This window comes from Fusarium tjaetaba (genome assembly GCF_013396195.1).
Source record: "Fusarium tjaetaba strain NRRL 66243 chromosome Unknown NRRL66243_c0000157, whole genome shotgun sequence".
Taxonomy (NCBI): Eukaryota; Fungi; Ascomycota; class Sordariomycetes; order Hypocreales; family Nectriaceae; genus Fusarium; species Fusarium tjaetaba.
The window spans coordinates 147742-174799 of record NW_023501353.1 but is presented as its reverse complement, the minus strand read 5'-3'; the positions used below and the strand labels follow the sequence as shown (position 1 = coordinate 174799).

Here is a 27058-nt window from a genome sequence, read left to right as displayed (position 1 = left end):
AGTTGCGGTTAAGTCGAACCCTTTCGGGCGTTCAAAGTTGAGCGTGGGATTCCACGCCTTTGATACTGGTTGAGGAGTTGCTCGGGGGAGCGTTCTTGCTACCCTCGGGAAGCTTTAGCTGTGTCTTCTGGCCTTTCACCTTATGGGGTTCTGCTTCTGTGCTCGTCCTAGTTTCTCCGTCGTTGGCATCGTTCGAAAATCGACTCCTTGGCGTGACAAATATATCTGTTGCAGCAATGCTCTCTCTGACCACGCTTGGTGTAAGTGGGATTTTTGGGTCCTCGGCGACTTCGACAACGTCATCATGCTTCCAGTGTCGTTGACCAATTGCGTCGTGCATTAAAGCAACTACTCTATCACCCAAGCTCCTGGAAGACTGTGGCTTCGAGAGCTCCCTGCCCGGGGCATGTAGGTGAGGCTCCCCCTTCATGTTGCTGATCTCTCTCCCCAGTGCTTGAAGCTCGGTATATCCAGATTCGGAAGGGCGAATCCCCATTTCAGGATATTCCATATAAGCTGAACTTAAGGCAGCATGTCTTTTGAGATGATCTTGACTGACATGATGTCTAATACCTCTGGACGGGATGATCCGCCCCATCTTTGACTTGACCAGCTCACCAAATTTGGTTGAAAAAGACCGTGGCAGAGTACGTGCACGCTGCTTTGCCTCATCAGGGGGCGCATCTGTGGCCCATCTAATCTGACCTTCAGACGTCATATGCTTGACCGCAAAATCTCTAGGATGTACCCGGTCTCTATTTGTCGCGTTCTTATTCCTTTCCTCTCTATTGTGGGACGGGAATCTGGACCAAGACTTTGGAGGCTCTGTGAGTCGTGTTAACCTCATGTCTCCTGCCGATTCCCCTAGCCTAGGTCGCATTGTAGCAACCCAGCGCTCAATCAGCCACTTTGAGTTCCCTGACGAGGACAGTTCATCCGTTGTGGGAGTTAGTTGAGAGACCTCTCGCCCCGTATCCGACACACTCCTGGTGCGATTTTTGGCTGCTCCGGGTTCATTCAATGATCTGTTGGAGGACTGACTTCTCTGGCTTGGCTTTTTTGTGCTTAAATGGATACTGCCGCTGTGCCTTCTCTCAGCTTCAAGTTTGATGGCCCGTTGCCACAGGTCTGTTGCGCTCTCTCGGCGCTCTAATTCTGGCTTCTGGTACTCTTCGGTAGGCAGCCGGCTCATGTGAGGTCGAATGCTCAAGTTCGAACGACCTCTTGACCTGTCACTCGTTTCTCTTTCGTGTCCTCTTAATCTTTCCACAGGGACGAGCAGGTAATTTTGCCCTTTGGGTGGCCCAGAAGAACCCCCTTTGTGTCGGAGGTCAATGCTATCAGATTTCGCCCTCAGGTGGCTCGGAACTGCCAGCTGGATCTTGCTTCTGAAGGATTTATTGACAATTGGTGGGAGCGAAGATTCGAAAAACTCCTCACGGAAACGGGTAACCACTCTTTTCTCCGGTTTCTTCAGTGCTAATGCTTCACTGAAACGTCGCCTAATGGACCCGAGCTCAGCCTCACGTTGCAGAAAGCTGGCAGATTCTGATTGAGCCAAGGAGGTCGTGTCCTGCAGAGCTTTCACTGGAAATTCAACGTTGTGAATGTTTCCATGAGACTGGGACTTTATCTGGGGCATGCCGATATTCGCGCTCTTGGAGTTCTGGTCATTTGCATTTTCCCGATCTTGGGAAGAAGTATGGCTTCGCCCTTTCACCATTTTAGCCGTCATTGCAAAGTGGTAGTTGGACATCACTTACATTTGAATGGGGATAACTCCATGCTATCCAGATCCTTGGGGTCAAGTTTATAAAGGTTATGCTGCGATCGCATTGGACTAGGCTGTGACTTTGATGGGTCACTTGAGGACGTGTGGTCGGTAAATGAGTTTAGAAGGGCTGTTACAGTAGGGCCCCAAGGTAACTCTCCAGATAAGCTTGATATATCATGGCGATCATTCTTTACCTTGGAATTGGACGGAGAGTAAGTTTCCACCGTGTTGGGTATGTTAATGATAGTTGGTTCATGGGGTATATTAGGACTTCCATTTGCTGGTGTCTCTCGTGTCTCTTGAACACAGTCCCCCTCTGCCCGCCGCAGTGAAGAAGTATTGTAATCAGTTAGCTTGGTGTCTTCAGTTGGTTCAAGTTCGTCTTCTTCGTCAAGGAAAAGAGTTGAGTTGTCTCGTGAGCGGAGGCCCTGGGCTATGAGCCATACGCCAAGAGCAGAATGCCCATCTCCTGAAGAAGCATGACGGCTGTTGAAGCTGCTGTCTGGCCCCAGAATACGATCTAGACGCCCAGTGCTGTTTGACAGCTGGAAAGACTTCTGAGAATGTGTGAAGTCGCCGTCTTCACTCGCTGAAACGTGCCTCTTGGAGTAGGAAGGGGGGAGTCTTGGATGCACATCATCTTGTCTCCAATCATCAGCGCCGTTAATTGACTCTGTTGTCTGTGAAAATGCTTTTTTTGGTCTATTTTCACCTGGTTGAGAAACTCCGCTATCTTGATGCGTGTCCTGATCGACCTGATCCGAGTCGAGCTGGGTAGAATGTCCATTGCGAGAAGAAGACTTGCTAACTCCGAATTCAATAGCATCTCGGGGTCCAGAGTTAGGCAATGTCACATCAACGACAGAAGCTATACGCCGGATATTGTTCGTAGGATTACTCTCAATCTGATCGTCCGACTCGTCCGACTTGAGTTCATCCTGAATCCTTTGATGCATGATGCGCTTCAATTCGGCTCTGCGTGCAATCTCCTCTTCACTGTTACCAACAGAGACATGGGATGGGTGGTCTCCATTGTTGCTATGTGAGATGGTGCGAATGAGCTTGTTACGAACAGTATCAAACGCAGTGCTAGACTTTTTTGTTGGTTGTGCTCGATCTTGATCTGAATCTGAATCGTCGTCGTCCACATGCTGACGTATGATAGAGCCGCTCTCGAAAGAACTATTCCGCACTGGAATTGCCCAAGCCGTGTTTGGCAAACCTATGATGGACTGTCGATTCTTCTCACTGGGTTCTTGATGTTCTTCCTCAGCAGCAGGAGCCAGAACAGGAATTGGCGGGAGAGCTACATCGTTTTCTGTAGATTCCGAGTTCTGCTTACGGCGTTTTAGGATCTTGCAACAGCACAGGAGTTTTGAGAGGCTGAAGGAAGGCATTAGTGAAGATTTGGAGGATAGGGGTATTCTTCCAAGAAACGACCAAAAAGTAGTAAAGGCGGTCACCAAAAGAAAGAAGTCATAAAGGTCGTCCAAAATGAAGAGTGTTGGTGAAACAGGAATATCTCTTCCTGAAAGGATCGAGTAGAAGCCTAGCAGTGTTTGGTTCCATTGAGGCCATCGCGACTTCCACATCTGTTCCTTCCAGTGTGCCTACCTACATCTTGCCCATAGGAAGGTGTAACGCACTCACCACGAGGTCAGCCTGGAGAGTCAAAACCACTCGATCGATCCATGTTTCCATCTGTCGGGGAAGGAGGCGGCCCGTCCTTTAATCACGCTGTTTTAACTTTCTCAATCTGCATTGTTACTGCTTTGTGTTATTCGAGCATCAGATCTTTCTTGATCAGAAATAACACATCTAACCTAGAGTTGCACCCGATTTTATCTCTGCTGCTATGAGTCGCGTACGTGGGCAGTGTAGAACAAGATTATTGTTAGAAAGGCCCATTGATTTTCTAGTAAATCCATTTTATTGAAAATTTAGGAAGCTTACGGCAGTTTCCTTGATCTTGATCATCTTGGCTTGTCATCCATACTGCAAATCCTATAAACTCCGAAAATTTCCGGTGTAAGCGCAATTCCTACAACATCACAACAACACAACGCTAAAGCACGTGGTCGGACTCCAGTACGATAGGCCGTTGCAAACCATGAGTAGGTAGACACCGACACCGTTGAACGAAAAATTAGGACACGTCCTCTTGTTGGAGGCTACGAATGGTCGATCTTCTCAACAAAGTGGGTTGCAAAAGGACGCCAAAGGCCGATCTGCGGCGAGGTAGAAATTGGCTTCAGCACTTCTTCCTGTTTCCTTTGCTCCATTGTAGCTCCTGAGAGAAGAGAAAATTGGTTGATGAGGTGATTGACGTCCAAGCACGCAATTCGGGAGCCGAGCAAAGATTCATTGAGGCGTACTAGCCCCATTGTGCCCTGCGAGAACGGTGAATACCCCTGCCACAAGCTGCAGAGCTGCTGCAAACTGCCCCTCCATTAGCGCCCACCGACAGCCCGTGAGCCGTGGAAAGGGCCCTGAAAATCCACTCCGGCAACCGCCTCCTCCGATTCAACCAACCACCTTGTACGCTAAGTACGAATACGTGAGATTCGAGGTGGATGTTGTTAGAGGCTCACGCCTGAGTTGTACAGTCCCGTAGCAGTGGCAGTGGCAGTGGCCAGAGTGGTAGAGTGGCCGTCAGTGGCTAAGTGGCCACTGGCAGGCAAGCTACTCCTTCACTTATCGGTGAAGTGGGTAAACGAATGGTAAGATATCTCGAGTGCTCCGAAGCCAATCAAATCAGCGGCGTAGCTTTCCTCGACCACTTTTTTACCCCTCCCCCGCTTTCGGCCTGGCTTGGTTGGTCCCCTCTGATTTTTCGTCTGAGCAAGCTCAAAACATTCTTCTACTCTCGACTCCCAACTTTTCTTCTCTTCCCTTTTCCTTTCTTCTTCTTCATCTCACTCTTGCCCTTTGCTCTATCTCGAAAAGGATCTACCAATTGATCCAATTTGGCACAGACAAGGGCTCTTAACCACTTTGTACGTGAAGCTCTTCACACTTCTCCCGCCTTTCTCAACTCCCCGCCAGCTCCCCTCCATCCATCCAGTCCAGTCCAGTCCAGCCCTGCTCGATTTCCTCCGCCCCTCTCCCCGCTGCAACCCCCGCCTGCACCGTGCTCAACCAAAATTCAAAGTAAAAGACTAACTTGACAACAACAGTTATACCCAAATCAAGAATCAGAAGCAGTTGAATCAACCGTAAAGATGGTTCAGTCCGCTATCCTCGGTTTCCCCCGTATGGGTGTTAACCGTGACCTGAAGAAGGCCACCGAAGCTTGTCAGTCTCACGCAAAATCTCTGACTCGTGTCATCATCGACTAACCAAACTTTAGACTGGGGTGGAAAGATCTCTCAGTCTGACCTCCTCGCTGAGGCCAAGCGCCTCCGTCTTGCTCACTGGAAGATCCAGCAGGATGCCGGTGTCGACATCATCCCCAGCAACGACTTCGCCCTCTACGACCAGGTCCTCCACCAGATCCAGGACTTCGGTGTATGTATCTCCCTCACCTTCGAGTCATAGAACAAAATTTGCTGACCCCCATCCTCTAGGCCGTTCCCGAGCGATACACCAAGGATGGTCTTGACCCCATTGACCAGTACTTCGCCATGGGCCGTGGCCACCAGAAGGAGGGTGTCGATGTTCCCTCTCTGGAGATGGTCAAGTGGTTCGACTCCAACTACCACTACGTCAAGCCTACCCTCCAGGACAACCAGACCTTCAAGCTCACTGACAGCCCCAAGGCTGTTGCTGAGTTCAAGGAGGCTAAGGAGGCTGGCATCAACACCCGCCCCGTCCTCGTTGGTCCCGTCTCTTTCCTCCACCTCGGCAAAGCCGACCGTGGCCAGTCTGTCGAGCCCATCGACCTTCTTGAGAAGCTCCTCCCCGTCTATGAGCAGATCCTCACCCAGCTGAAGGAGGCTGGCGCCGAGACTGTCCAGATTGACGAGCCTGTCCTCGTCTTCGATCTCCCCCAGAAGACCAAGGATGCCTTCAAGCCCGCCTATGAGAAGTTCGCCAGCCTTGGTGACAAGATCCCCAAGATTGTCTTCACCACCTACTTCGGTGACATCGTCCACAACCTTGACCTCCTCCCCAAGGACGTCTATGGTGTCCACATCGACCTTGTCCGCAACCCCGAACAGCTCGAGAAGGTTCTCGGTGCTCTCGGCCCCAACACTATCCTCTCTGCTGGTGTCGTCGACGGCCGCAACATCTGGAAGACCAACCTGAAGCGTGCTATCGAGACTGTTGAGACCGCTATCCAGAAGCTCGGCAAGGACCGTGTCATTGCTGCCACATCCAGCTCTCTCCTCCACACCCCCCACACTCTTGCCAGCGAGAAGAAGCTGGACCCCGAGATTGCCGACTGGTTCTCTTTCGCTACCGAGAAGGCTTCTGAGATCGCTCTCATTGCCAAGGCCGTCACTGAGGGCCCTGCCTCCGTCCGCGAGCAGCTTGAGGCTAACGCCAAGTCCATCAAGGCTCGTGCCGACTCTCCCCGAACCAACGACCCTCAGGTCAAGGAGCGCCAGTCCAAGGTCACACAGAAGGACTACGAGCGCAAGAGCGAGTTCACCACCCGTATCAGCCAGCAGCAGAAGAAGCTGAACCTTCCCCTCTTCCCCACTACCACTATCGGATCTTTCCCCCAGACCAAGGAGATCCGAGTTCAGCGAAACAAGTTCACCAAGGGTGAGATCACCGCTGAGGAGTACGATCGCTTCATTGAGAAGGAGATTGAGGAGAACATCAAGATCCAGGAGGAGCTTGACCTCGATGTCTTCGTCCACGGAGAGCCGGAGCGTAACGACATGGTTCAGTTCTTCGGTGAGCGATTCCAGGGTTATGCTTTCACCACACACGCCTGGGTTCAGTCCTATGGTTCTCGATGCGTCCGACCTCCCATCATTGTTGGTGACATCTCTCGACCTAAGCCCATGACCGTCAAGGAGTCCAAGTACGCCGTCTCGGTCTCCAAGAAGCCCATGAAGGGTATGCTTACTGGTCCCGTCACCTGCCTTCGATGGTCTTTCCCCCGTGACGACGTCCACCAGTCCGTCCAGGCTGAGCAGCTTGCCCTTGCCCTCCGTGACGAGGTCGTCGACCTCGAGAAGGCCGGCATCGACGTCATCCAGGTCGACGAGCCCGCTCTCCGTGAGGGTCTTCCCCTCCGCTCCGGCGAGGAGCGTGATGCCTACCTCAAGTGGGCCGTCCAGGCTTTCCGCCTCTCCACCGCCGGTGTTGAGGACGCCACTCAGATTCACTCTCACTTCTGTTACTCTGAGTTCCAGGACTTCTTCCACGCCATCGCTGCCCTCGATGCTGACGTTCTGTCCATTGAGAACAGCAAGTCTGATGCCAAGCTTCTCCGAGTCTTCGTCGACTCTGAGTACCCCCGCCACATCGGACCTGGTGTCTACGACATCCACTCTCCCCGTGTTCCCAGCGAGCAGGAGATTAAGGACCGCATCGAGGAGATGCTTCAGTTCCTTAAGCCCGAGCAGCTCTGGATCGACCCTGACTGTGGTCTCAAGACCCGTCAGTGGAAGGAGACCAAGGAGGCGCTTGCCAACATGGTTAACGCCGCCAAGTACTTCCGTGCCAAGTACGCCAAATAAATGCCAACCCATAATTGTATAAGAGGTTGATGACGGTGATGAAGGCGTATGAGGATTGTGTTAATAGCATTTTTGTGGAGGCTGTTCTTCAAAACAGCTACGATTTCAACATCGGCGTTTGGGACTGGCCTAAAAAAGGACCAGATATTTTGTGGCAAAATCCTAAAAGTTAACCTGTGGATTAGGATCTGGGTACGGCTGGTTTGGCGAGCATTCAACATTTGCATATACCCTCCCGATTGGGAGCAGATGAGGGTCTAAAATCAACAAATTGACCTATTTTTCATGATGATGATGAAACCTTTGTTCCTTTTCTATAATTGCTGTGACTGATTGAGATATGACCAAATGCATGAGTGCTTGTGTAGGTAGGTATTGTAAATGATACCCTCATGATTGGAGGAGTAACTGCTTGTCACAGTGTTTTGGTCTGATGAGGTGAGGTTGAAACTCATCACGTGTCCACGCGTGGATGAGCTATCGAGCCCCACGTCACAACGCGCTTCTTTGTTATCCTTGTCCTTCAAGCGACGATGTCAATTTATGCTTGACGTTCTTCAACATTGAGAATTCATACTTCACATGTGACCTCTGACGCAATGCGTCACTATTTATCAGGATGCCTCCGATTGTGATACTTGATTCTGACGACGAAGACGAGGATGGGAGCTTTTCTCCGCCCCCAAATATACAGGCACCGTTCTCATTGGGACCAGCCGAGATTGAAGCTCAGACTGAAGCTGCAAATGATTCTTCTGGAGGTGTAAGCCGTGCGACGACATCAACGAACCCGTCATTCTTTCAAAATATTTACAATGAGCAGAATGATGCAGCCTGTGGATATGTTCCAGAACCGACGGCTGGATCACATGATCAGGATCAACATTCAATCTCAAGCTCTGAGATGACAACACCAGCACCTTTCAAAAGAACGGTGACGGGACTTATTGAACCATCTTCAGTGCCATCCCCAAGAGATCAAGCAACAAAAAGAGGACAGACCAACGGAAACGGCCCAGATGAATGGACTCAAGCCTCAACACCAGGCAGAAGAAAGGCGCCCATGGCTGTTATGGACGACATGTGGGATGTACCAAGTTCACCTGATGAACGTCCTGTCAAGCCTAAGATAAAACTCAAACTCAAAGTTAAGAATTCGAAGGCTCAGTCTGATTCCACCTCTGACTCTCGTCACACACAAGAGTTGGACAAACTCGGAAAAACACCAAACTCAAAGTCTGGGCGATCTGATGGTTCACCTTCAGGCAAGAAGCGTAGAAAAGGCAATCATACAGAGCCTTCTTTCCAAGGCTCCAACGATGTCGACTTGGTTGCTATCCCTTTTAGCCATGAAAACGAAGGAGAATACCACGAATCCGAGCCAGCGCCAACGCCCAGCATGCTCCCACCAACATTACCAGTCAATCAAGACGATTCTTTCTTCATTACAACAAACCCGCTTACTGAAGCCCAGAAGCTGGAGTACGAGAGTGTGCAATTGCCTTCTAGCGACAGCCAGAATCACCAACTCCCTCCGGTCCGTCAGTTTGAAATCAATCTTGCGTCAAGTGGAGATGCAACAAACATCAATACTCCCAGAACTCATGCTCATTATCTCATGAGTACCGCTCCTCCTCCGCCTTCAAGTGTGATGGATCCAAACAGAGCAGCGATCGGACAAGCCACTGGAAACAGGTGGGATTCATCTCCTGACGTCATCTCCGCCATCAACTCGCCTCCCAAACAAAAAGCAACGAGACAGCTAGAGCAGATAAGGAATGGTGACTCACCCAAGCCTGCAATTGATAAGACAACGGATGAACAGCAACCAGAACAACCGGAGCTCCCAGCTATGCAGGAGGAAGCGTTTGATAATTATGAGCCTGAAAAGGTGACTAAGACAAAGAAATCAAGGGGCCGGCCAAAGAAGAAGGTCATCGAAGAGCCCATGGCAATGACAGAGGCACCTTCACCTCAACCGGAGGTTGTCACGCCTGTCACGAAAACCAAGAAGAAACGTGGGAGACCAAAAAAGTCAGATCAAACAGACACAAAGGAGGAGATTCCAAAGATTGATCCTTCGGCATCTACAAACGATGCCTCGCTATCTGAAGATGCTGCACGGCCAGAGAAAAAGGCCAAGATAGACATCGATGAGTCCGAAAGCAGAGATGAGCTAGCAAATGAAAGCGAGATGGAACCCTCACTGAAGAGCAAGAGTCGAGAAAGCTCTATACTGAAGGAATCCGATCCAAACATCCTTAACAAGTCTGTGTCCAGTTTGGACGATGACGCGGCGTCGAAAGCTTCGGATGCTGCAGCAGACGAGAAAGAGGAGAAGCCAGAGAAACCAGCAATCACAAGCAGAAGCTCAACGCCCTCCAAGGGATTGTCAGCAATCATCAACAAGCCCGTCTATCGAGTTGGATTGAGCAAAAAGTCGAGGATTGCGCCTTTGCTGAAGTGTTTGCGTAAGGAGTAAGGACTGTTGGCTTTTTGGGACTCAGCGAGGATGGTGGCTTGTCGATTGCACTTTTGGCGTTGCCTTACTTTCGATATCCGTTGCTCAGGGAGGTGAAGTTATAGGTGATGGGCTAGGATGCCCGTCTTGATTAAGCATGGCGTTCTGGTAATCATGTTATGGACATTAGGGTAATAGTAGCTAGGATAATGATGATAGATTACTTGCTTCTGCTTGCAATAGAATATACAAATCGAAAGCACGTTTATTGTTACCTTGTAGCCGACATAAACCAACAATCTGTGCCTTCATTTGCGTTGCTTCTGTCATTAGCGAGGATATTCTGCCTTGAGTCCCAGAGCTCAGACAGAGCCCTTCTATCACTTACCTCCCGTGCCTTGAGACTGATGAATTGGTATCAAACATCGGCCTTTTGTCTCTATCTAGTGAGCAAATTGTTGGTCTAGCATAACACATTTTGTTTGACGGCGATTGCTTGGTGTATGCCTGATCAAACCGTCGTTAGAACAAACAACTGACAGCATTACCACTAGAAAAAGCAATAAGAAGCGAGAACTTACAAACACGAAGCTCAAACCAAGAATAACCATCAAACAGAGAGAAAAAGGAGGTGACTGGAAAAGTATAAATACCCCCAGACTCTCCCACCTCTGGATATCTTTTCTTCTCATCAACAACTTCTCATACACACTCTACTCTGATCAGCTCACAACTACGCTACACTCTACAACAAATACACAGACCCTCAAAAAACCCTCTACTCAATCCAATCTTCATCATGTCTGGCGTCGAGAAAAACCAACCCCATGACCAAGGATGCTGCGGCCCGTATCCAGGCCAACGAAGTAAGTCTTCTTCCCTATGCCCAGCATACAAGCCAGTCCCTCCAGAACATAGAGAGGAATGCTAACACTCCTTGAAAAGGCCAAGAATGACAAGGACACCGGCTTTGACGTTCGAGCTCAGGCTGCAGCTGACAAGAACGCCAATGAGGCGGCTAAGCAGGGCGAGGGACAGGGAGAACAGAAGAAGTGAGAAGTTGGAAGTGAATGACTTTCGGAGGTATCAATGGAGACATGATTCGGTTGTGAAGAAAGGAAAGGGGATGGTTCTTGTCTACCTTTAGAAAGTGACCTATAGAGGTTACTTTATCACTCAATGACAACAATTTGATGAACCAGATTCGGTAAACTCGTCTCCTCTCATAACTTGCTCTTTTCTCATGATAATTCTGTGAAGTACCGAGGTGTCCAATCTTGTTCCAAGCCAAGCCCATACAGACTTTAGTGTACGAGGCTTTCATATGTGCTCTATATAAGTCCCATAGTGTCTGGTTAGTAGGCTGAATGTCAAAGGCTCCGCAGAACGTGGCAGTATAATATAAAATGAGTAAATTTCTTATTCATGAGGACAACCAATTTGGTGTTCCCGTTAATATCTTCTTCCTTTTCAGACTCCAGTCTCCGGTTTCGAGGTATTCATGTCACCACCCACCCCTAAACAACTAACTACCCAGATGTGATACTGGAGATAAATCACTAATTCCCAATAACGCCCATTCGTAATGCATGCATGATTCTGCATTTGGTTCCTGGTTACCAACCATCCAAAATTGTCAGATACCTTTCCCAATAATCACTTGACCACCTGATATTCCTGCTTATTTCACCAATACGCAATTGGGCAGATTCTGTCAAGTTAATTCTCATCGTCCATTTGATGAATGTGCTTCTTGACAAACTCAAATGAAGAGAAAAATATGGCGTTCACAACGCATGACCGGCTCATAGAAACGCCTAGGCCACGGTACATGTGACGCCTGAAGAATTCGATCTTGGGCGCTGGTTCGACCTTTTCCCCCTTGGAATAGAGTAATGAGTTTCTCTGGTAAATGCTCTTGGCTGAATCGATCGGGTCTGCCAATTGTGAGTAAAAGGGATTCACAATGAGGTACAGCTCAACTTACAGATCATTGCCCACGATACTAAACCACACATGCCACCAGCGGCAACAACAGCCACTTTGTTGCTGTTGGGATGATCGCCAGCCAATGTGTTTCCAATTTGTTTCCCGCTTTCATACACCATAAAATAGATAGCAGTGCCTAATGTGTCACGAACTACAAATTGTTAGCTAGTGCAAAAACCACATCATTCAAATGGCCACTCACGGAGATGAAGCTTCAGGCCAGTATACAGACCAAAAACACCCCGGTGTTTTATGATATTCGCCATTGTCCGCAAGGTGCCCTTATTTTGGTAGCTAGCTGCCACAGCGTGACTACCTTTATTGGTCGAACCGCGTTCAGCGAGCAGTACAGAGACCTGCGCACTGAGCTTGGTGAGCTCGAAAGGACAGGCGAGAAAGGTTATACAAGAGCCAGCGGTCGCACCAGCAGCGCCAAAGCATGCAACCGAGTAGAGATTCGGATAGGTGCCAGGGCGATTAACATGGCCAATGATATCAAAGCCGAAGTTCCGCTTGACCCAAGCTGAATAAGAGTATTTGGCACGTTGGTAGATCGAAAAGGAGACGGTGCGGACAAGCGTTATACTTGCCATCGGTGCTGTGACGCCTGCAATGTCGGGTTAGTCAATTGCGACCGACTACGCCCTGTCAATTGGCTGCAACATACCTCGAAAGAAGCCGCCAAGCTTCTCAGCATGATATGTCTTGCGAACACAGTCGAGGAATCCATTGTAGTGGTAGGTCTGCATGCGCGTCTTGACGCTGTCGAGTGGGAAAGCGGCGAGGGTAGAGAATGCGCTGGAAGAGCTGGCTGCGATTTCGGTTCGGTAACGTTTAACAAAACGGTCGGAAGGGCTCTTTTTGGGTACTGCAGAGACGGCCGCACCCGTTGCAGTCAAAGCCGTGGTCTCGCCATCGCGTCGCCCTCCAGCGCCGAGAGGCATGCTGATGGCAGAAGTTGTTGCTGGAGATAGTGACGACAATTGCGATTGATGGCCTGTGACATCTTGGTGGGCCAATTTAGCTCCAGTGGTCATTGCTTCCTCCCGTTCTCCGGGATAGAGAGTGATTGGACCTCAAACCGGAGCACCGACGAGAGGACACGGGCGTGTGCAGCCTAAGAGGTAGAGTATAGATATAGTCGAGATATAGCTTTATTTGGAGGCGCGGTCGAAACACGGCCTATCGAGAGCAGCCGTAGGGTCCATTCAGACGGGAGGCACCGGAGAGTCGAGTACAGGTACAGAGACGTTTGAATGGAAAAAGATGACCGGGTGGATTTAGAGGACCCAGATCGGAGGTCGGGGGCGGAGCGGCGTCGGGATATCGGTGGTGATCGGCTCTTGACTGATGTCTCTGCACGGGCTCGGGCGTCCGGGTGCCCTCGGCAGAGGACGGCGACGAACACGGATGCGACGATGCTGATGGTTTCAGTTCCTTACACAGAAGATCAATTAAATGGGAAAAGATAAGAAGAGGAGAGTTGGAGGATTAAGGTCTGAGGCCAAAGGTGGAGATTGACCTAGCAAGTATGGGCAGCAGGAACTGACCTTACCTCACGGTGCGAGTTAATTGGTAGGAAAGACAAGGTAGATCTTGACGGGAAGGAAGTGGTAATGGAGGACGGCAGGCGTAGGCGGGGGAGGCAACGGGTCATGCCTGCCTCCCGGACTTGCTACTTTTCTTCGGTGTCAAACTTCCAAACAGCCCCTCGGACGGGAAGGAACAGCCCACCCAAGTTTCAAGGTCGCGGGGTTTGACCGAGAAAACGCCAAAGATAGGTACAATCCAACCTCTTTCTTGGTTCCTGGCTCCCTCTCGATGACATTGGACCTCTTCGCGAAGATCGTTTAGAGCTTCCGTGCCCTGTAATTGACCCCTCCAATTCCCTGCGAGCTGCTGTATCTCAGTGGGTGTAACATCTGCCGGCCGGGGGCGTTCATCACATGTTTTTGGGGAAATAGACTACTCGAAATGACTTTATACTACGACAACGACGTTCTTTCATCAACGCTTCAATTTGAAGCCTTTTGTCGATATTAGAGCTCGAATACTCTCGCTGTTGACTCCTCAGCCGAGATAACGTCCGTCGGCCCATTTCCGCGGATGCAATAAAATAGCACAACTCTCAACGTCCAAATTATGACCCGATGTCCCATGTCATCAAGCGGACTTCAATGTCCGGGTAAGTTAGCTCGTTAGCTACGGAGTACCTTACCTTACTTAGCGTTCGCCCAATAGCGACCACTGTAAATCCTCACCCCGCAATCATAGGTTGCATCATTTGGGGTTGGACAACCGCGTTAACCTCAGCACGAAAGGACCTCTCTTTGGCTGCTCCATTGTTGTGCTTCACAAACGATCACCACCACCAGAACCTCAAAACTCCCAAGATCGACGCCTCTCGATGCATTCAGCCGTTGAGACTTTTGGCCATCATGCATCATGCCTTAAAGAGTAGTTGACTCGGCAGGATAAAACCAACCATTACAACCATAATGATTGCGAGTAAACCATGTATGGCAACGCACACATCTGACACATGGAGCAAGCGATTTCTTGCGCGAATGCAGTTGTGGCTTATAGTTTATACAAGTGTTGGTTGTCATCTTGACAGCTCGCACGCTGGTATGCTGGTACTGTAATTTATTCTACTCGGAGGACAGACGTCATCCTTCCTCTCATGAGGTTCAGCAAGATGACGAGGTCGCCATGGTAGACCTGCACACGTCTCTCACTTGTGAAATCACTGATGTGAGGTCTGCAGCAGGGCTCGGCTTGCCTCTGGATGGTCTGTTCCCCGGCGAGCTCCAACTAGGAGAGCTTGACGAATCCCAGATCCAAGGTCTTCTAGACTACATATGCCACACGCCTGTGTCTCTGGTGACTCAAGAACCGGTTGCTGTCTCAGCTGGAGTATCCTCTGCTGGGGTTGCCTGGCCCGTGGTGCCATTATTAGGAGTATCATAGCTTGCCAGCAGACGCTCCTCTTCCTTCTTCGAACGGACAGCCTCTGTCTCTTCACGAAGCTTCTGCAAATTCCAGACATCGTCATCGTCATTATCATCATCGGAGTCCTCCTCATCTCTCCACTTGCCACTCTCGAACAGAGCACGACCAGTGTTCTCCTTGGCCTTGCGGGCTTGCTCCTCGGCTGCCTTCTTGTCGAGGCGATCCTTCTTCCACTTCGCGAATGTCTCGGGAGTGACTGGCGTGAGAGTACCGGTGAGTTTGTGTCGCTCGGACTCCAGGAAGTCCTCGAGGGTGAGGGTCTTGAGTGGTGATTTGTCCATAAGCGCCTTTTCTGCTGCTCTTTGCTCCTTGGTCTTCAGAACGAATCTAAGTTGACGTTAGTGTACTTGCCAAGATATTTTGATGAAAGAAGCCATACCCAGGTGGCAGCGCATGTTTATACTTGCACTTATCTCCTCCGTTAGGGCAAATCCAGAACCAACCGTACTTGCCATCCTCAATGGCTTCGATAAAGTATTTGCACACTTTGTCGGTCGTGGTTTGCTGGTTGCCCTTCTTGGACAAAACAACACTTCGCAATTTGTCTTCGTCCCAGTCTGCTGAAGTTTCGGCCTTCTTGTTCTCATCTTCCTCTCCTCTTGAATCGTTGTACAGGTTCTTCTTTTCTGTCTTACGCTCAACGGCAAGGTCGTGTGAAAACTTGCACTTCTTGCCCTTCTCACAGTTGCCTTTCTTGTAAAAGATGCACACAACTGTCTTGGGATCAACACCAAAGGGCACCTTCTGGACTTGCGCTGGTTTGTTCATCATAGCCTCCAGATCTCTCTTGGCTTGTTCGGCCGCCTTCTTCTCACGCTCACGAGCCTCCCTCTCGGCCTGTTTTTTCTTCTCCTCGGCTGAGCCACTGTTCTTGAGGTTCGCCTGCATGCGCGAAATTTCCCTCTGAGCAGCACCTCCCTTCTTATTTTTCATACCAAAAGTTCGGTCCTCGACCGTCTTTGGGGCCTTCTTGGCCACAGGCTCCTTACCCTTCTTGGGAGGCATGATGGGCAGTTGATGGCGGGGTAATCGTAGGTATCAAAAAGATATTCGATGGGATTCGGACGATCGTGAGGTCCGTTGAGGGTTTCTGTCGAGGTATACGCCCACGATTTCGTGTTGGGAATGGCGAGAGGCTAAGCCACCAAATCTAGGTTGAAAAAAAGACGAATGTCGAAGATTGCTGATAGTTGGTGGGCTGGGCTGCCTTGGTGTGGAGGATGAAGTCACAGCTAGTCACGTGGCTGCCGAGACTTTTCTTCGAGGGCAATTGGCTGTATAAGTGCTTCCCTGTATGATGTCTGTATTCCAAAAGTATTATGAGTTACATTATTGAAGAGAACTTCATTAGTTTAGTTTCTCTTCATATTAATTACTATAGGAGCTAGGCTATTCTGTCCAGAATGCGAAAACAGAGTTGCGTACTCCGTATATTGAAAGAAAAAAGTTATTCTCACCTAGAAACCTCACTCGGCCACTCACAGTGGGGATAGCGAGTCGGGAAATCTTTCAACTGCGGGCCGCGCTAAGAACCCCAGCAAGAATACGTACCTGTCTCTGCAACGCGGACACTTTAGAGCTCCATCTGGCCAGTTGAAGCTCCATATCCAACATCTACAGCTTCGCGTCCATCCCACTTCATTGTCACAGATCACTACAAGCATTGACTCAATTCTGGTTTCTACCCAAACGACTCCCTTCCAGAATCAATACCCGGTTTGTCCTATCAACGCTGGAACGCTTGCGCGCAGCCCAAAGTACTGATCGAGAATCATCTAGCTCCCCAAGGGCTACGCAGCTTCCCTTTCATCACCTCCATCACCGCAAATATGATCTCAGACAACGATCTCTACCGACTCGCCATTTTCTTCGGCACTACAGCAATGATCCTCATTGTTCTCTACCACTTCCTCGAAGTCAACGCTGCGAAAGATCCGATTGAAGCCGGCAAGGAGGGAGCGTCAAAGTCACTGTAATTGCAGTATCACGATCACTGCACATTGTAATTTTTTACGAGAAGGGAATATCCAGTTTGCAGCAAAGACTGCTCGGCGTTAAGGAGAACTCTTTGGACGAACGATTCCGCCTATTCGGAAAGCAGAGCGTGGGTTCGATACAACTAGACTAGGGGGATTACATGGATCTTTTGCTGGGAGGTTCTCAGCCCTCTGTAATGCAATACTGGGAATCTCTTGCAAAGAATTGTCCCAGTCGACTTGAAGTGAACGCAACCGGGATAGGGGATTTGATCGTACACGCCAACGCCAGCCTATCACAGATCATATTTGCCTAGCATGAGCTATGCACGCATCCTTACCTTAGGCAGATTTCTGCTAAGCAAAGAACAAACAACACATCTTTGTTGGTCGTTTGCTTCCCTCCTTGGAATTGCGCTCGTTTGTATTTGTGACGACTCTGTCTTGTCTGTGCAAACTGTCCCTTTTGATACATGTCCCTATTCGCATTGCAATTGGTCCCAGATGTTTACAGTGTGGCGGTGCGAGGCCTATTGACACTAAAAGGGACTAGCTTTGGTATAGCGCCACATCTAGACCCGCGCGCATTAGCTGATTACCTTAGGCAGAGGGCAACAGAAGGAGCAGGAAGCAGCGCCCACCCCGTGTTTTTCTGTGCCTTTGTCTCCCTCCCTCCGTACCTCCCTCTTCCTTTCAACCTTCACCCAACTTCACTCAACTCCCAACTTCAGCCAATACACGCCCACTCCTCAACCCAGCCCAAACAATTTCTTCTTACTCGGCCGCCTTAATAAATCTCGCGCGCCCTTTATTTCTTCTCAAGTCTTATTACCAACTTCTCTTCAACCCCCATTCCACATCCGCGACTTGCGCCGTCATCGAGCTCCAGTCTTCACCATACTTAATCGCGTCTTTGACACCAAATCGAACGTGTCATTCGATATCTTCTGCTGATTTGACCAACTGCATCAGCTTGAACAGCAGATACAGCCTTTTCCTCGCGGGCCTGTCCTTCTCAGCCCGTCTTTGACCTACTCTTACCAACTTCACAAACACACATCATCATGTCTGGCAAGCTCGATCAAGCTCTCGACGATATCACCCAGGCCCAGCGCCGTAGCGCTCGCCGCCGACCCAACCAGCGTCGTGGCGCCGGACGCCCTGCTGCGGCTGCACCCGTTGGTGGTATCCAGAAGAGCACCAAGCCCGCACGCGGTGCCGGCGCAAAGCCTGCCCCAGCCAAGGCTACTCCTACCAACAGTGATAGCAAGATCATTGTGAGCAATCTGGTAAGTCGCAAACACGGATTCCCCATTGTATTCATATACTAATATTTTAATAGCCTAAGGACGTCTCGGAGCAGCAGATTAAGGTATGTTTCCGTTGCGGCCCTTGAAGCCCTCGGACTTTGTTCGACCTTTTCTCCTTCGCCGCTCTCATTTTTGCCTTCGACGTCGCGTCTGTCCGACCAGTTAGTCGACTTAGCCTAGGCCTGGAGCTATCGGACGCCCATTCTCCTTCTTTGACTCCGTAAAACCTGGAATATGGTACTATGTCAGAAGTCGAGATCACCCCTGTCGCGCAATGATACTGTAGGAGTCGCCTGGTCAGCGTTCCTCACCTAGGTAGCGCCGACTTTTCAGGGTAGAGGCTTGTCATAACGATATGCGTATTTTACCAGCCAATGGCCAGCGAATTCCTCCGGATGAAACCTTTTGGAATCCCGCAACTACTTTAGCGAGCAAGCAGTGAGCACATACAGCAGCTATCCCTCGCAGATCTTGAGACAAAGTTGTGTGGGCTTGAACGAATTCCCTTTCGGGAAAACAGCGGGTTGCTTGTCTATTTCAGCATATTCTCGAATACTGCACTTGTAGTATACTTGGGCTGGGTCCAAGTTGTGGGTTACTATACGAATGAGAGCCATGTGGGTGTGGCCTGGTGCGCTTGAACTGATCTCAAACCCTTGCTGGGCTGAATGAGGGCTCTGTCTTTGTCTCACTGCTCTGCTTGCTAGCTGTCAACCAACATGATTTCCAAATCCTGGCGACGTAATACTCTCCCGGAACTGGAACGGCCGAGGCTCGATGACGGAATGACGATTTTTGTTCAACTACACTTCGGAAGACTAACGCTATTTTCCCCCGATAGGAGTACTTCATCCAATCCGTTGGTCCCATCAAGCGAGTTGAGCTCTCCTACGGCCCCAACTCTCAAAGCCGCGGTATCGCAAACGTGACCTTTCATAAGTCTGATGGCGCTAGCAAGGCCTTCCAGAAATTGAACGGCCTTCTTGTCGACAACCGACCTATCAAGGTGAGCTATATTGGCATCTTGAGTCGCATCAGTAACTAATTTGAACAGATCGAGATCGTCGTCGGCGCTGCCCAGGCTGACAAGGTCATTCCTACTGTCAAGACGCTTGCTGAGCGCACCACGTACGTGAAGCATACTGCCCCGTTCCGAACAATTACTGACTAGTGCCATAGCCAACCTAAGGCCCAACCCAAGTCCGCTGCTGCTGACAAGCACAACGCCGGTGCCGCCAAGGGTGCCGCTGCCAAGGGAGCTGCTGGCAAGAAGCGCCGTGGTCGCAACAGCCGTCCCGCGAAGAAGACCCAGGAGGAACTCGACTCGGAGATGGCTGACTATTTTGACGCCTCGGCCGCCCCTGAGGCCAGCAACACTGCTGCTGCGCCTGCACCCGCACCAGCTGCTACTGGTGATGCTGACATGGATGAGATCGCTGTAAGTAATGTTGTTCTTGATATACACAGTTGATACTAACTCTGATGCTAGTAAATTCGTCAAAAGCGCCATGACAATGGCATGAGGCAATGATAAATTACAAAAACAAGGGACCTGGTATTTTATGGACATTTTGCGGAAGGATACGGTAGTTACTCGGTTTAGTGCTGCAGCAGATTGATCCGAAATGAAAGAGGAAGAGAGGCCTTTGAGGTCGAACAGCGGAGCAGCTGGTTTTGCATTTGTTACTGTTTGGTCTCAGTTCTCACCCCCATCACATCGAACTTCTCAGTTCGGTAGGTATATCTCAACGTTGCTTAACAGCAACCGAGGGACCTGGAAATTAGTGTATTGTACAACAGATGGAATAAGAAGCGCTTCATTCACGAATCTCTGTCAAGATATGATGACATGCGTATACGATAAAGCATACGGAGGATTCGACATGTCTTCTCCAGAATTATGCCTCGTTGTTAAGGCATCCCAGTCACCGAACCGAGACTGATTAACTCGTTCATATCTGAGACTGGTCAATGACCATTTCTAATACTAACACAACGCCCATGCCAAGCAAGTCATGAAGGGGTCCAAACATAGACCTGCCTCAAGCACAAGCCTTGAAGTCACCAGGTTACCATTTTGACGATCACATTGACCAGATTTTCAACACAATAGTGAACACCGTGCGTGGGCTTAACAGTTTTTCCATTTTTTGCTTCCATATCGTAACAGGCAATGTAGTCTTGACTACATATCCGAAAAATACGCCTGCCTTGGTACGGCACAACGCCAAAGTTACACAGCCTCATCCTGTACTGTAGTTCAGAAATGCTCCTCTTTGGCAACGTCAAACATTCATAATTGAGATATTTAGTCCTTCTTCTCGGTGGCAGCAGGGGCAGCAGCGGGTGCGGCCTCCTTCTTATCGTCGCCCTCGAGGGCAGGCATGTCGTCGTCGTCATCCTCCTCGTCGAGCTCCTCGCCAGCGCCCTCGGCACCAGGGAAGCCAGCACCGCCACCTCCCAACTTGGAGAAGTCGATACCGCCAAAGTCACCACCCATGTCTCCCATACCAGGCATGCCGCCTATTGAAATTTGTCAGTCACAGGGTTCTGCGAGGCGCAATCAATTGGGATTTGTAATAGACTTACCCATGCCACCGAACTGAGAGAAGTCGTCCTCAGGGGCCTCGTTCTGCTCATCCTCATCAACCCACTTGTCGAAGTCGGTCTTGAGGAAGTGGACGCGCTTGGAGTCCTTGAGCAATCTAGGCCAGTACTCCTCCTTGAGCTCCTTCTTTTGCAGCTTTATCTCAACATTCTTGGCAGTGTGGTTGATCTTGCTCTCAGCGGGGTCGATCTCGCCCCAGAATTCGAGCTCGACATGGTACTTCTTCTTGAGAGTGGATGAGGTGCCGGTGAATGTGAGCTTGGTGGGCTGAAGGTCGAGAGTGAGGCTGTCCTTGGGCACATCAGGGACAGAGATGGTAAGGTAGATGAAGTTCTTGGAGGGGTCGGCGACAGAGGATCGCTGGGCCCAGAGGACTGCAGATGATCAGCGGTTGAATTACAAGTGATACTGGGTGTATGCGCAGAATGCGATCAAGATAGCAGCCGTGGAAAAGATTAACGGTAGATTGCATCTCGAAGGCGGCATCGGGAGAGGGAGGGGGAATACGAGCACAAGGCTGGAGCTAGGCAGGGACAGGCAATGACATACCTTCGGGGTAAACAGTGTCAGACATTGTGAAGGTTGAAGTAAAAGGGTATCTTGTCGTATCGTGAATTTACGTGAAGGAGGAAAAGTCAGACGGAGAAGAGAGAGGGAGGAAGAGATAAGGACAAGAAGGCGAAAAGATGTTGCAGATGCAGATGTAGCAGATGCAGCAGAGAAAGAGAAATGGAGACGGAATGGATGAGTTTTTGGTGGGCGGAGGAGGTGCAGCTTTAGCTTCTGTACCTAGACTAAGGTAGCAGAGTACGCAGTGGGCAGGCAGTACAGTTTAGTACCTAAAGTGAATCAATCCGCCTTGAGCCTTCGCACGTTTGTCTGGTCACAGGCGGGATGGTAGAATGTCTAAGAAGGGGAGAGAATAGAGGGGCAATTGATCAGCAGATACCTCAGCTGCCACTCAAGTTATAGTGATAGTCAAGGTACTCCCTTACCACAACTTTTGAGTGCCCGCCCTGACGTTTGCCCGCCCCCTTGAAAGTGGCCAGCTTTTCTCCACTATTACTGGGCTGTAGCTCCTAGAAGGTGCTGGAGCTTTGTCACCTCAGTTGGAGGTTTGCCGCGTACAAGCAGCTACGAGATGTGTCCTCAGATGCAAATACAGTGCAATTCTAGCTGAATTATTAGGCTCCTTGCAGGAGACTCGATAACAATCCCCTCTAAACACTCAAAGGCCATTGATTGAAGTGGCTCTTTATCTCTGGATTAGCAATGGCAGCCTAGTCCTACCTACACGCGGCCGGCATTCGATCCATGGCGGGGTAAGCACCCGCGCTGGAACCGGAGGCGAGCCAGTGCTGATCTTAGTGCCAGGTTCCAGGGAAGCTTTCAGCAGACCTCTCACTAAAACCCCTCCGGTCCCTGTTTTTGCTCGTGGGCCAATTAAACCTCGGCCTGCCTATCACCTCAGCCTTGAGGCTAGTATCGGGCGAGCCTCACCACCATGACCCAACATCACCAACGACTGGCTGCGGCTGATTCGACGGCATCAAGACGCTTTGAAGTCTGGTAGTTCTACGGACAGTTTAACAGATTTATCATCTCCAGCATACATATCACTGTACTGTACTGTACTTGCACCTCCACACGGATTCTACTCCGCCATTTGGCCATCTTTACAGTTGCGTCATTGGCGCGGGCATTTCCTACTTCCTTGTCCATCCAACCGCCACCATGGAAACATTCAAATCTCTTTTTGCGAAGCCTGATCCCCAGGCACAGGTACACACACCGGTCTATACCAGATTTCACATCATAATCTAACATGTCTGACTGTAGATGCGCAAATGTAATGCGTTGATGAGGCAAAACATCCGCAAGATCGATCGAGACATCCAGACTGTGAAACAAGTCGAATACAAGACCAAGAACCTCATCCTCCAAGCCGATAAGCGAGCCCAGCGCGATCCATCACGCGCCAAGCAAGCCCAACAAGAAGTTCGCGACTTTGCTCGTGAGCTCGTTCGCGCCCGAAAGACCTCAGCACGCCTCATCACATCCAAGGCGCAGCTCAACTCGGTGCAGATGCAGGTACAGGAGGCCTTTGCTGTACGAAAGATTGAGGGATCCATTCGAGCGAGTGTCGGTATCATGAAGGATGTCAACTCGCTTATCCGTCTACCGGAACTGGCTGGTACCATGCAAGAACTAAGTGTGGAGTTGATGAAGGCCGGCATCATCGAGGAGATGGTCGAGGACTCGCTTCCTGCTGACGGCGATATGCTCATGGAGGACGAGGAGGCCGACGGAGAGGTTGACAAAGTCTTGGGAGAGATCCTCAAGGACCGCAAGCAGCCCACTCTCCCCGTGGCGCCTGTACCAGAGCCACAGAAACCCCAGGAGGAAGAGGAGGAGGAGGAAGATCCAGAAGCTATGATGGACCAGATGCGCAACCGGTTAGAGGCGCTTCGAAGTTAGTGTGGGTTTGGTGATGAGACTTGCTTGGTTAGTTGTTGCTTCAAGATGCCAGTTGTTCTTCATCATGGGAGGAGTTGGGGGAGTTTGGCGTATCTACAGTTTTGGCTACACTCGATCCTACAAAGACTTGTTGAGGACTATAGGGTCGGCATCGCATTGCCCGTAGTTTTCACTACGACGAGATATAAAACCATGTTTCAAATGCTTCTTCATCCTATTTGCTGTTGGCCACTGTGTGAAGTCTTGTTCGGCTTCGACCAACTGGTTACTTGATGGGGGTGAATAACATGTCTCCTTCACACATCGTGCTTGTGATGTTAGCATGTTCTGGAATTTTTAACTGGCCGTGCTTCGAGAGTCAGCACCGTATGGTATTGCAGTCTTTGAAAGAACAACATGAACTTACGTTTTGGTCTTGAAGAGTCACTAAGCACCAGGTCCAAAGCTCATGTGACAACTTCACAAATAGTGAGAGCATTTTTAAAAAGTTCAGGAATTTCATACTTTCATATGTTCTAATATCAAGTTGAGCTCATTACGAATGCCTCGGGCCTCCTTGGAAGAGGTGCCAAAACTCTAGTTCTGCTATAAACATGTCACTGAATGCTGAGACTTGACGTTCTGATGATAAGCGCATGCACATTAGAACTGTGTATTATTGATACTCTGTCCTGCTAAGCTTAGCTGTGAAGGATACTGCAGTGTTTTCTGTGTGCTTACTTGCCGTTGAGTTGCTCAATGAGCAAGTCCACGAATCCAATAGTCAACATATGGATCGATGGTCAGCATGTAATGTGCTGACTTATCATCTCATATAGTGATTGATCTCCTTACACTATATTCCTTTATTGTCTCTCTTTTATCTAGGGAGTATTTATATTCAGCAGGAACATTCACCAGTGTGTCTATACGGGAGCAAGTTCAGCTAATGTGAATGAACCAGGTCAAGGCCTCTGCTAGAACTCAACCTCGACATACTAGGTTCCAAAATAACATATGCTCTAGTTTTAAGTATGATCCAGCTCTTCGTCTTGTCTGGAAGCCGTCGATGCGGATAACTATGTGTCTTTTGTTCATTGAGTCTGTGTATAGGTAGCTACGGGCGAAAAGGGCAGTATAAGGTAGTTCGATGCCTCTTCTAATAATACTGTAGTACAACTAGTAAACATTATGTGAAAGTAGGATTGTAATCATACACGAGCTGCATAATAATTTGTTTCTTAAGGCATGTGCCATAGATACGACACCTAAAAGCAACTTTCTTCTTACTCAACTCATTTATCTCGTCGCATCAACAGATATACCTTCGTGTCGGACCATCAAATAGTCAATCGGAGATGCCAGGTCGGGCCCAACCTGGAGTTCATCAAGGATATTGACGGTTGCGCCTCCAGGCCTATTACTGTTATCCACAATGTGCTCAACATATCATGATGGAAATATAGGGGCCTACCCTGAAGCACATATTGCCTCAAGGTGAGCGATGCCCAACCACCAGTACTTCAGAAGCAGTGTGACATGGGCAACAACTCTAGTCTCGGCCGAATGTTGAGTTACCCGATATCATCGCGGTGAGGAAGGGGAAACAAGCAGGGTTGACCGATGTGTTGTTGTTCACGCCGGATAGTCACATCCGTAGATGGCCTCACTTCACCGCAATCAAGCCGCTGCCGTAATCACAACCACAACCACAGCAACCCAATTTGAGAAAAATATCCATCGCCTAAGCTGTGATACCCTACAGTCACGTCACGTCACATAATTAAATTTAAAAATTTTCATATGTGACTCATTTCCCAAGGACAGCTGCAAGGGACCAGACCAGATATAGCTGCTGTCGTGTAAGTTAGACCCGCCAGCTCAACACTTTGACGATGGAGGAATGCGCGCCAACTGCAAGCCAGCGCATATAAGCAGGTAGGCAGGTCTGTCTGTATAACCTGAATATTGGGAAAGTGCATGCATGAGGGCCATTAGTGTCGTTGCTGTGAGTAAGAGTCTCTGCATGGCTGGTTTCAAAAGGCGGTATGCTGGCCGGCTAAAGGGCTAGCTGAGTCCGATGCGGTGAAGCTTGAGTGTAGCAGAATCTTGAAACACATTGATCGGTGTAGGATAAAAGAGTCAAGTCGAGCCAACGACTCGAGATGCATATGCAGCAGGGCAAGGCTGCATGAGAGAACGCACACGCATTGCAGTGCAGTCGAGGGCGTGTTGTTATCTCTTTTACCCGGCCCTATCTATCTGTCTATTCACTGACTCTGATACTGACACTCAGCATCCATAACTGACCGCTTCTCGAAGCACGATTCAACAAGGTGACAGCTCACAAACAATATTAATACGAGAGGATTTTTAGGAAAAGAAAAAAGTATATTCCAATAAATCAGTAGATTAATCAGGAGAATCATAGGGTCAAAGCATAGCAAACACGAATTGTTTCCTCCCCCTTACTCAAACATCAAGCAAGGGCAAGAAAAGTAAAGTGCCGCCTCTCGTCTCATTGTTCGTGTGTTCTCATATTCATGTTCATAGCGGGAACTAAGAGGATCTTCCCTCGTGGATCGATCCCTTGGCTGACAATCACCCACCGAACCCTGGGCCGGGAGGAGTTGCTTCTGCGTGGGGGGAGAAAAGGAGACTTTGGTGGGATGTGATAACAAGAACGAGGCCAAGTGTGATGTGAGCTAAAGCAGCGGATGCGAGATCATCGGGACGGTACGGCAAGCACCTGATCCGAGCCTAACGCTGTTGCCGCGTGAGACATGCTCTAATTATACGGGGGCAAACAATTTACAGTACAGTACAAGTCCAAAGTGCAAGGAGTTTGGTTTGTTGGTTATGGCTTTGCTAGGCGTTGTATCGGCAGTTTGTTTGTTGTATTAAATAGCGGCATGGCACTGTCACGACATATCCCATCCAATCAAAACCCCCCCGAAACTTGAGAGAACAAAAGAGACAACTTATCCCCTCAAGCCCTGACCCCCAATATCCATGGCTTGCGAGGCGTGAGGCTGCAGCGGGTGATTGCTCTAGCTGCTTCGTGCCTGAGAAGAAGGCGAGATTAGAGCTCTCACTGCAGTCGATGTTGGCTTGATGTGCTGTGCTTCGCTGTAAAGCGGTCAACCCCACGAGACCGCTTATACACCCCCACCCAATATCACTTCAGCAGGTGGCATGCCTCACATGGATGGAGTTATCAGATAGATTGGGTGCCCTCTGCCAACACCAACACGGACACCAACAGGGCTGTACTGTATCAGGAGACGGCCAGCTCAAAACACCCAGGCCGACTTCGGATGAGAATACAACCCAAATTCGATATCACATATTGGGCTCATAGACGGGGGCGTGTACTAGAGTATCGAATTTGTTTCAATGACGGCATCATAAGGGGGAGATGAGAAATTCCTGTCATGGAAAACTCATCACACAGTTGGGAATCATGATTCCTCGATAGGAGATAATCATAACGCCTTGCGGCTCAGTGACATGTCTATCATGACGATCAATGCTGCTGTTGAAGAAGTCACCTCCCCTCCAAACCGGAGCAAAACAAACGAACCGTAGCAGATGCAATATTTAGAGGCAAATACCACACTATGATGGAATAATCAACTGAGTTACCCTTGAGCATAATTAAGTTAATTGTAAATTGATGGTTTATGCGTTTTACAACTACCTACCCCGGATTCTCAGGTGATCGATCCCCCCCGATGACGAGGCGTTGCTGGCTGACTTACACCCAATTTACATGCTACATGGTAATCGTCATCGCCAGCCTCAGCCTTGGCCTCAGCAACTCAGCCCCAAATAG

General features: G+C 49.6%; 9 protein-coding genes across 9 annotated transcripts; 5 read left to right on the top strand and 4 right to left on the bottom strand.

The window, feature by feature from the left end:
• Positions 1–31: 31 nt before the first annotated feature.
• On the bottom strand, positions 32–3171 carry FTJAE_7785 (uncharacterized protein; the record flags this gene model as incomplete). Its single annotated transcript, XM_037354536.1, has 3 exons — positions 32–516; positions 574–1713; positions 1764–3171. 3 exons carry the CDS (start codon positions 3169–3171, stop codon positions 32–34), a joined length of 3033 nt encoding a protein of 1010 aa, XP_037205166.1.
• Positions 3172–4995: 1824 nt separating this feature from the next.
• On the top strand, positions 4996–7410 carry FTJAE_7784 (5-methyltetrahydropteroyltriglutamate-homocysteine methyltransferase; the record flags this gene model as incomplete). Its single annotated transcript, XM_037354535.1, has 3 exons — positions 4996–5068; positions 5124–5281; positions 5341–7410. 3 exons carry the CDS (start codon positions 4996–4998, stop codon positions 7408–7410), a joined length of 2301 nt encoding a protein of 766 aa, XP_037205165.1.
• A 619-nt stretch (positions 7411–8029) lies between these two features.
• FTJAE_7783 (uncharacterized protein) lies at positions 8030–10927 on the top strand (the record flags this gene model as incomplete). The annotated part of the gene is made up of 3 exons (XM_037354534.1): positions 8030–9881; positions 10598–10737; positions 10817–10927. 3 exons carry the CDS (start codon positions 8030–8032, stop codon positions 10925–10927), a joined length of 2103 nt encoding a protein of 700 aa, XP_037205164.1.
• A 663-nt stretch (positions 10928–11590) lies between these two features.
• Positions 11591–12804, bottom strand: FTJAE_7782 (mitochondrial carrier; the record flags this gene model as incomplete). The annotated part of the gene is made up of 4 exons (XM_037354533.1): positions 11591–11808; positions 11859–12011; positions 12063–12467; positions 12528–12804. 4 exons carry the CDS (start codon positions 12802–12804, stop codon positions 11591–11593), a joined length of 1053 nt encoding a protein of 350 aa, XP_037205163.1.
• A 1944-nt stretch (positions 12805–14748) lies between these two features.
• Positions 14749–15877, bottom strand: FTJAE_7781 (translation machinery-associated 46; the record flags this gene model as incomplete). Its single annotated transcript, XM_037354532.1, has 2 exons — positions 14749–15199; positions 15252–15877. 2 exons carry the CDS (start codon positions 15875–15877, stop codon positions 14749–14751), a joined length of 1077 nt encoding a protein of 358 aa, XP_037205162.1.
• Positions 15878–16701: 824 nt separating this feature from the next.
• Positions 16702–17000, top strand: FTJAE_7780 (uncharacterized protein; the record flags this gene model as incomplete). Its single annotated transcript, XM_037354531.1, has 2 exons — positions 16702–16844; positions 16904–17000. 2 exons carry the CDS (start codon positions 16702–16704, stop codon positions 16998–17000), a joined length of 240 nt encoding a protein of 79 aa, XP_037205161.1.
• Positions 17001–17912: 912 nt separating this feature from the next.
• FTJAE_7779 (mRNA export mlo3) lies at positions 17913–19650 on the top strand (the record flags this gene model as incomplete). The annotated part of the gene is made up of 5 exons (XM_037354529.1): positions 17913–18137; positions 18191–18220; positions 19000–19164; positions 19213–19286; positions 19338–19596. Coding segments are annotated over 5 exons (753 nt in total), but the record flags the coding sequence as incomplete, so codon positions are not given.
• Positions 19651–20466: 816 nt separating this feature from the next.
• FTJAE_7778 (Hsp90 binding co-chaperone Sba1) lies at positions 20467–21340 on the bottom strand (the record flags this gene model as incomplete). Its single annotated transcript, XM_037354528.1, has 3 exons — positions 20467–20681; positions 20748–21140; positions 21316–21340. 3 exons carry the CDS (start codon positions 21338–21340, stop codon positions 20467–20469), a joined length of 633 nt encoding a protein of 210 aa, XP_037205159.1.
• Positions 21341–22500: 1160 nt separating this feature from the next.
• Positions 22501–23244, top strand: FTJAE_7777 (vacuolar sorting-associated 24; the record flags this gene model as incomplete). The annotated part of the gene is made up of 2 exons (XM_037354527.1): positions 22501–22548; positions 22606–23244. The coding sequence occupies 2 exons, from the start codon at positions 22501–22503 to the stop codon at positions 23242–23244; spliced, it is 687 nt and encodes a 228-aa protein (XP_037205158.1).
• Between the last annotated feature and the right edge of the window lie 3814 nt (positions 23245–27058).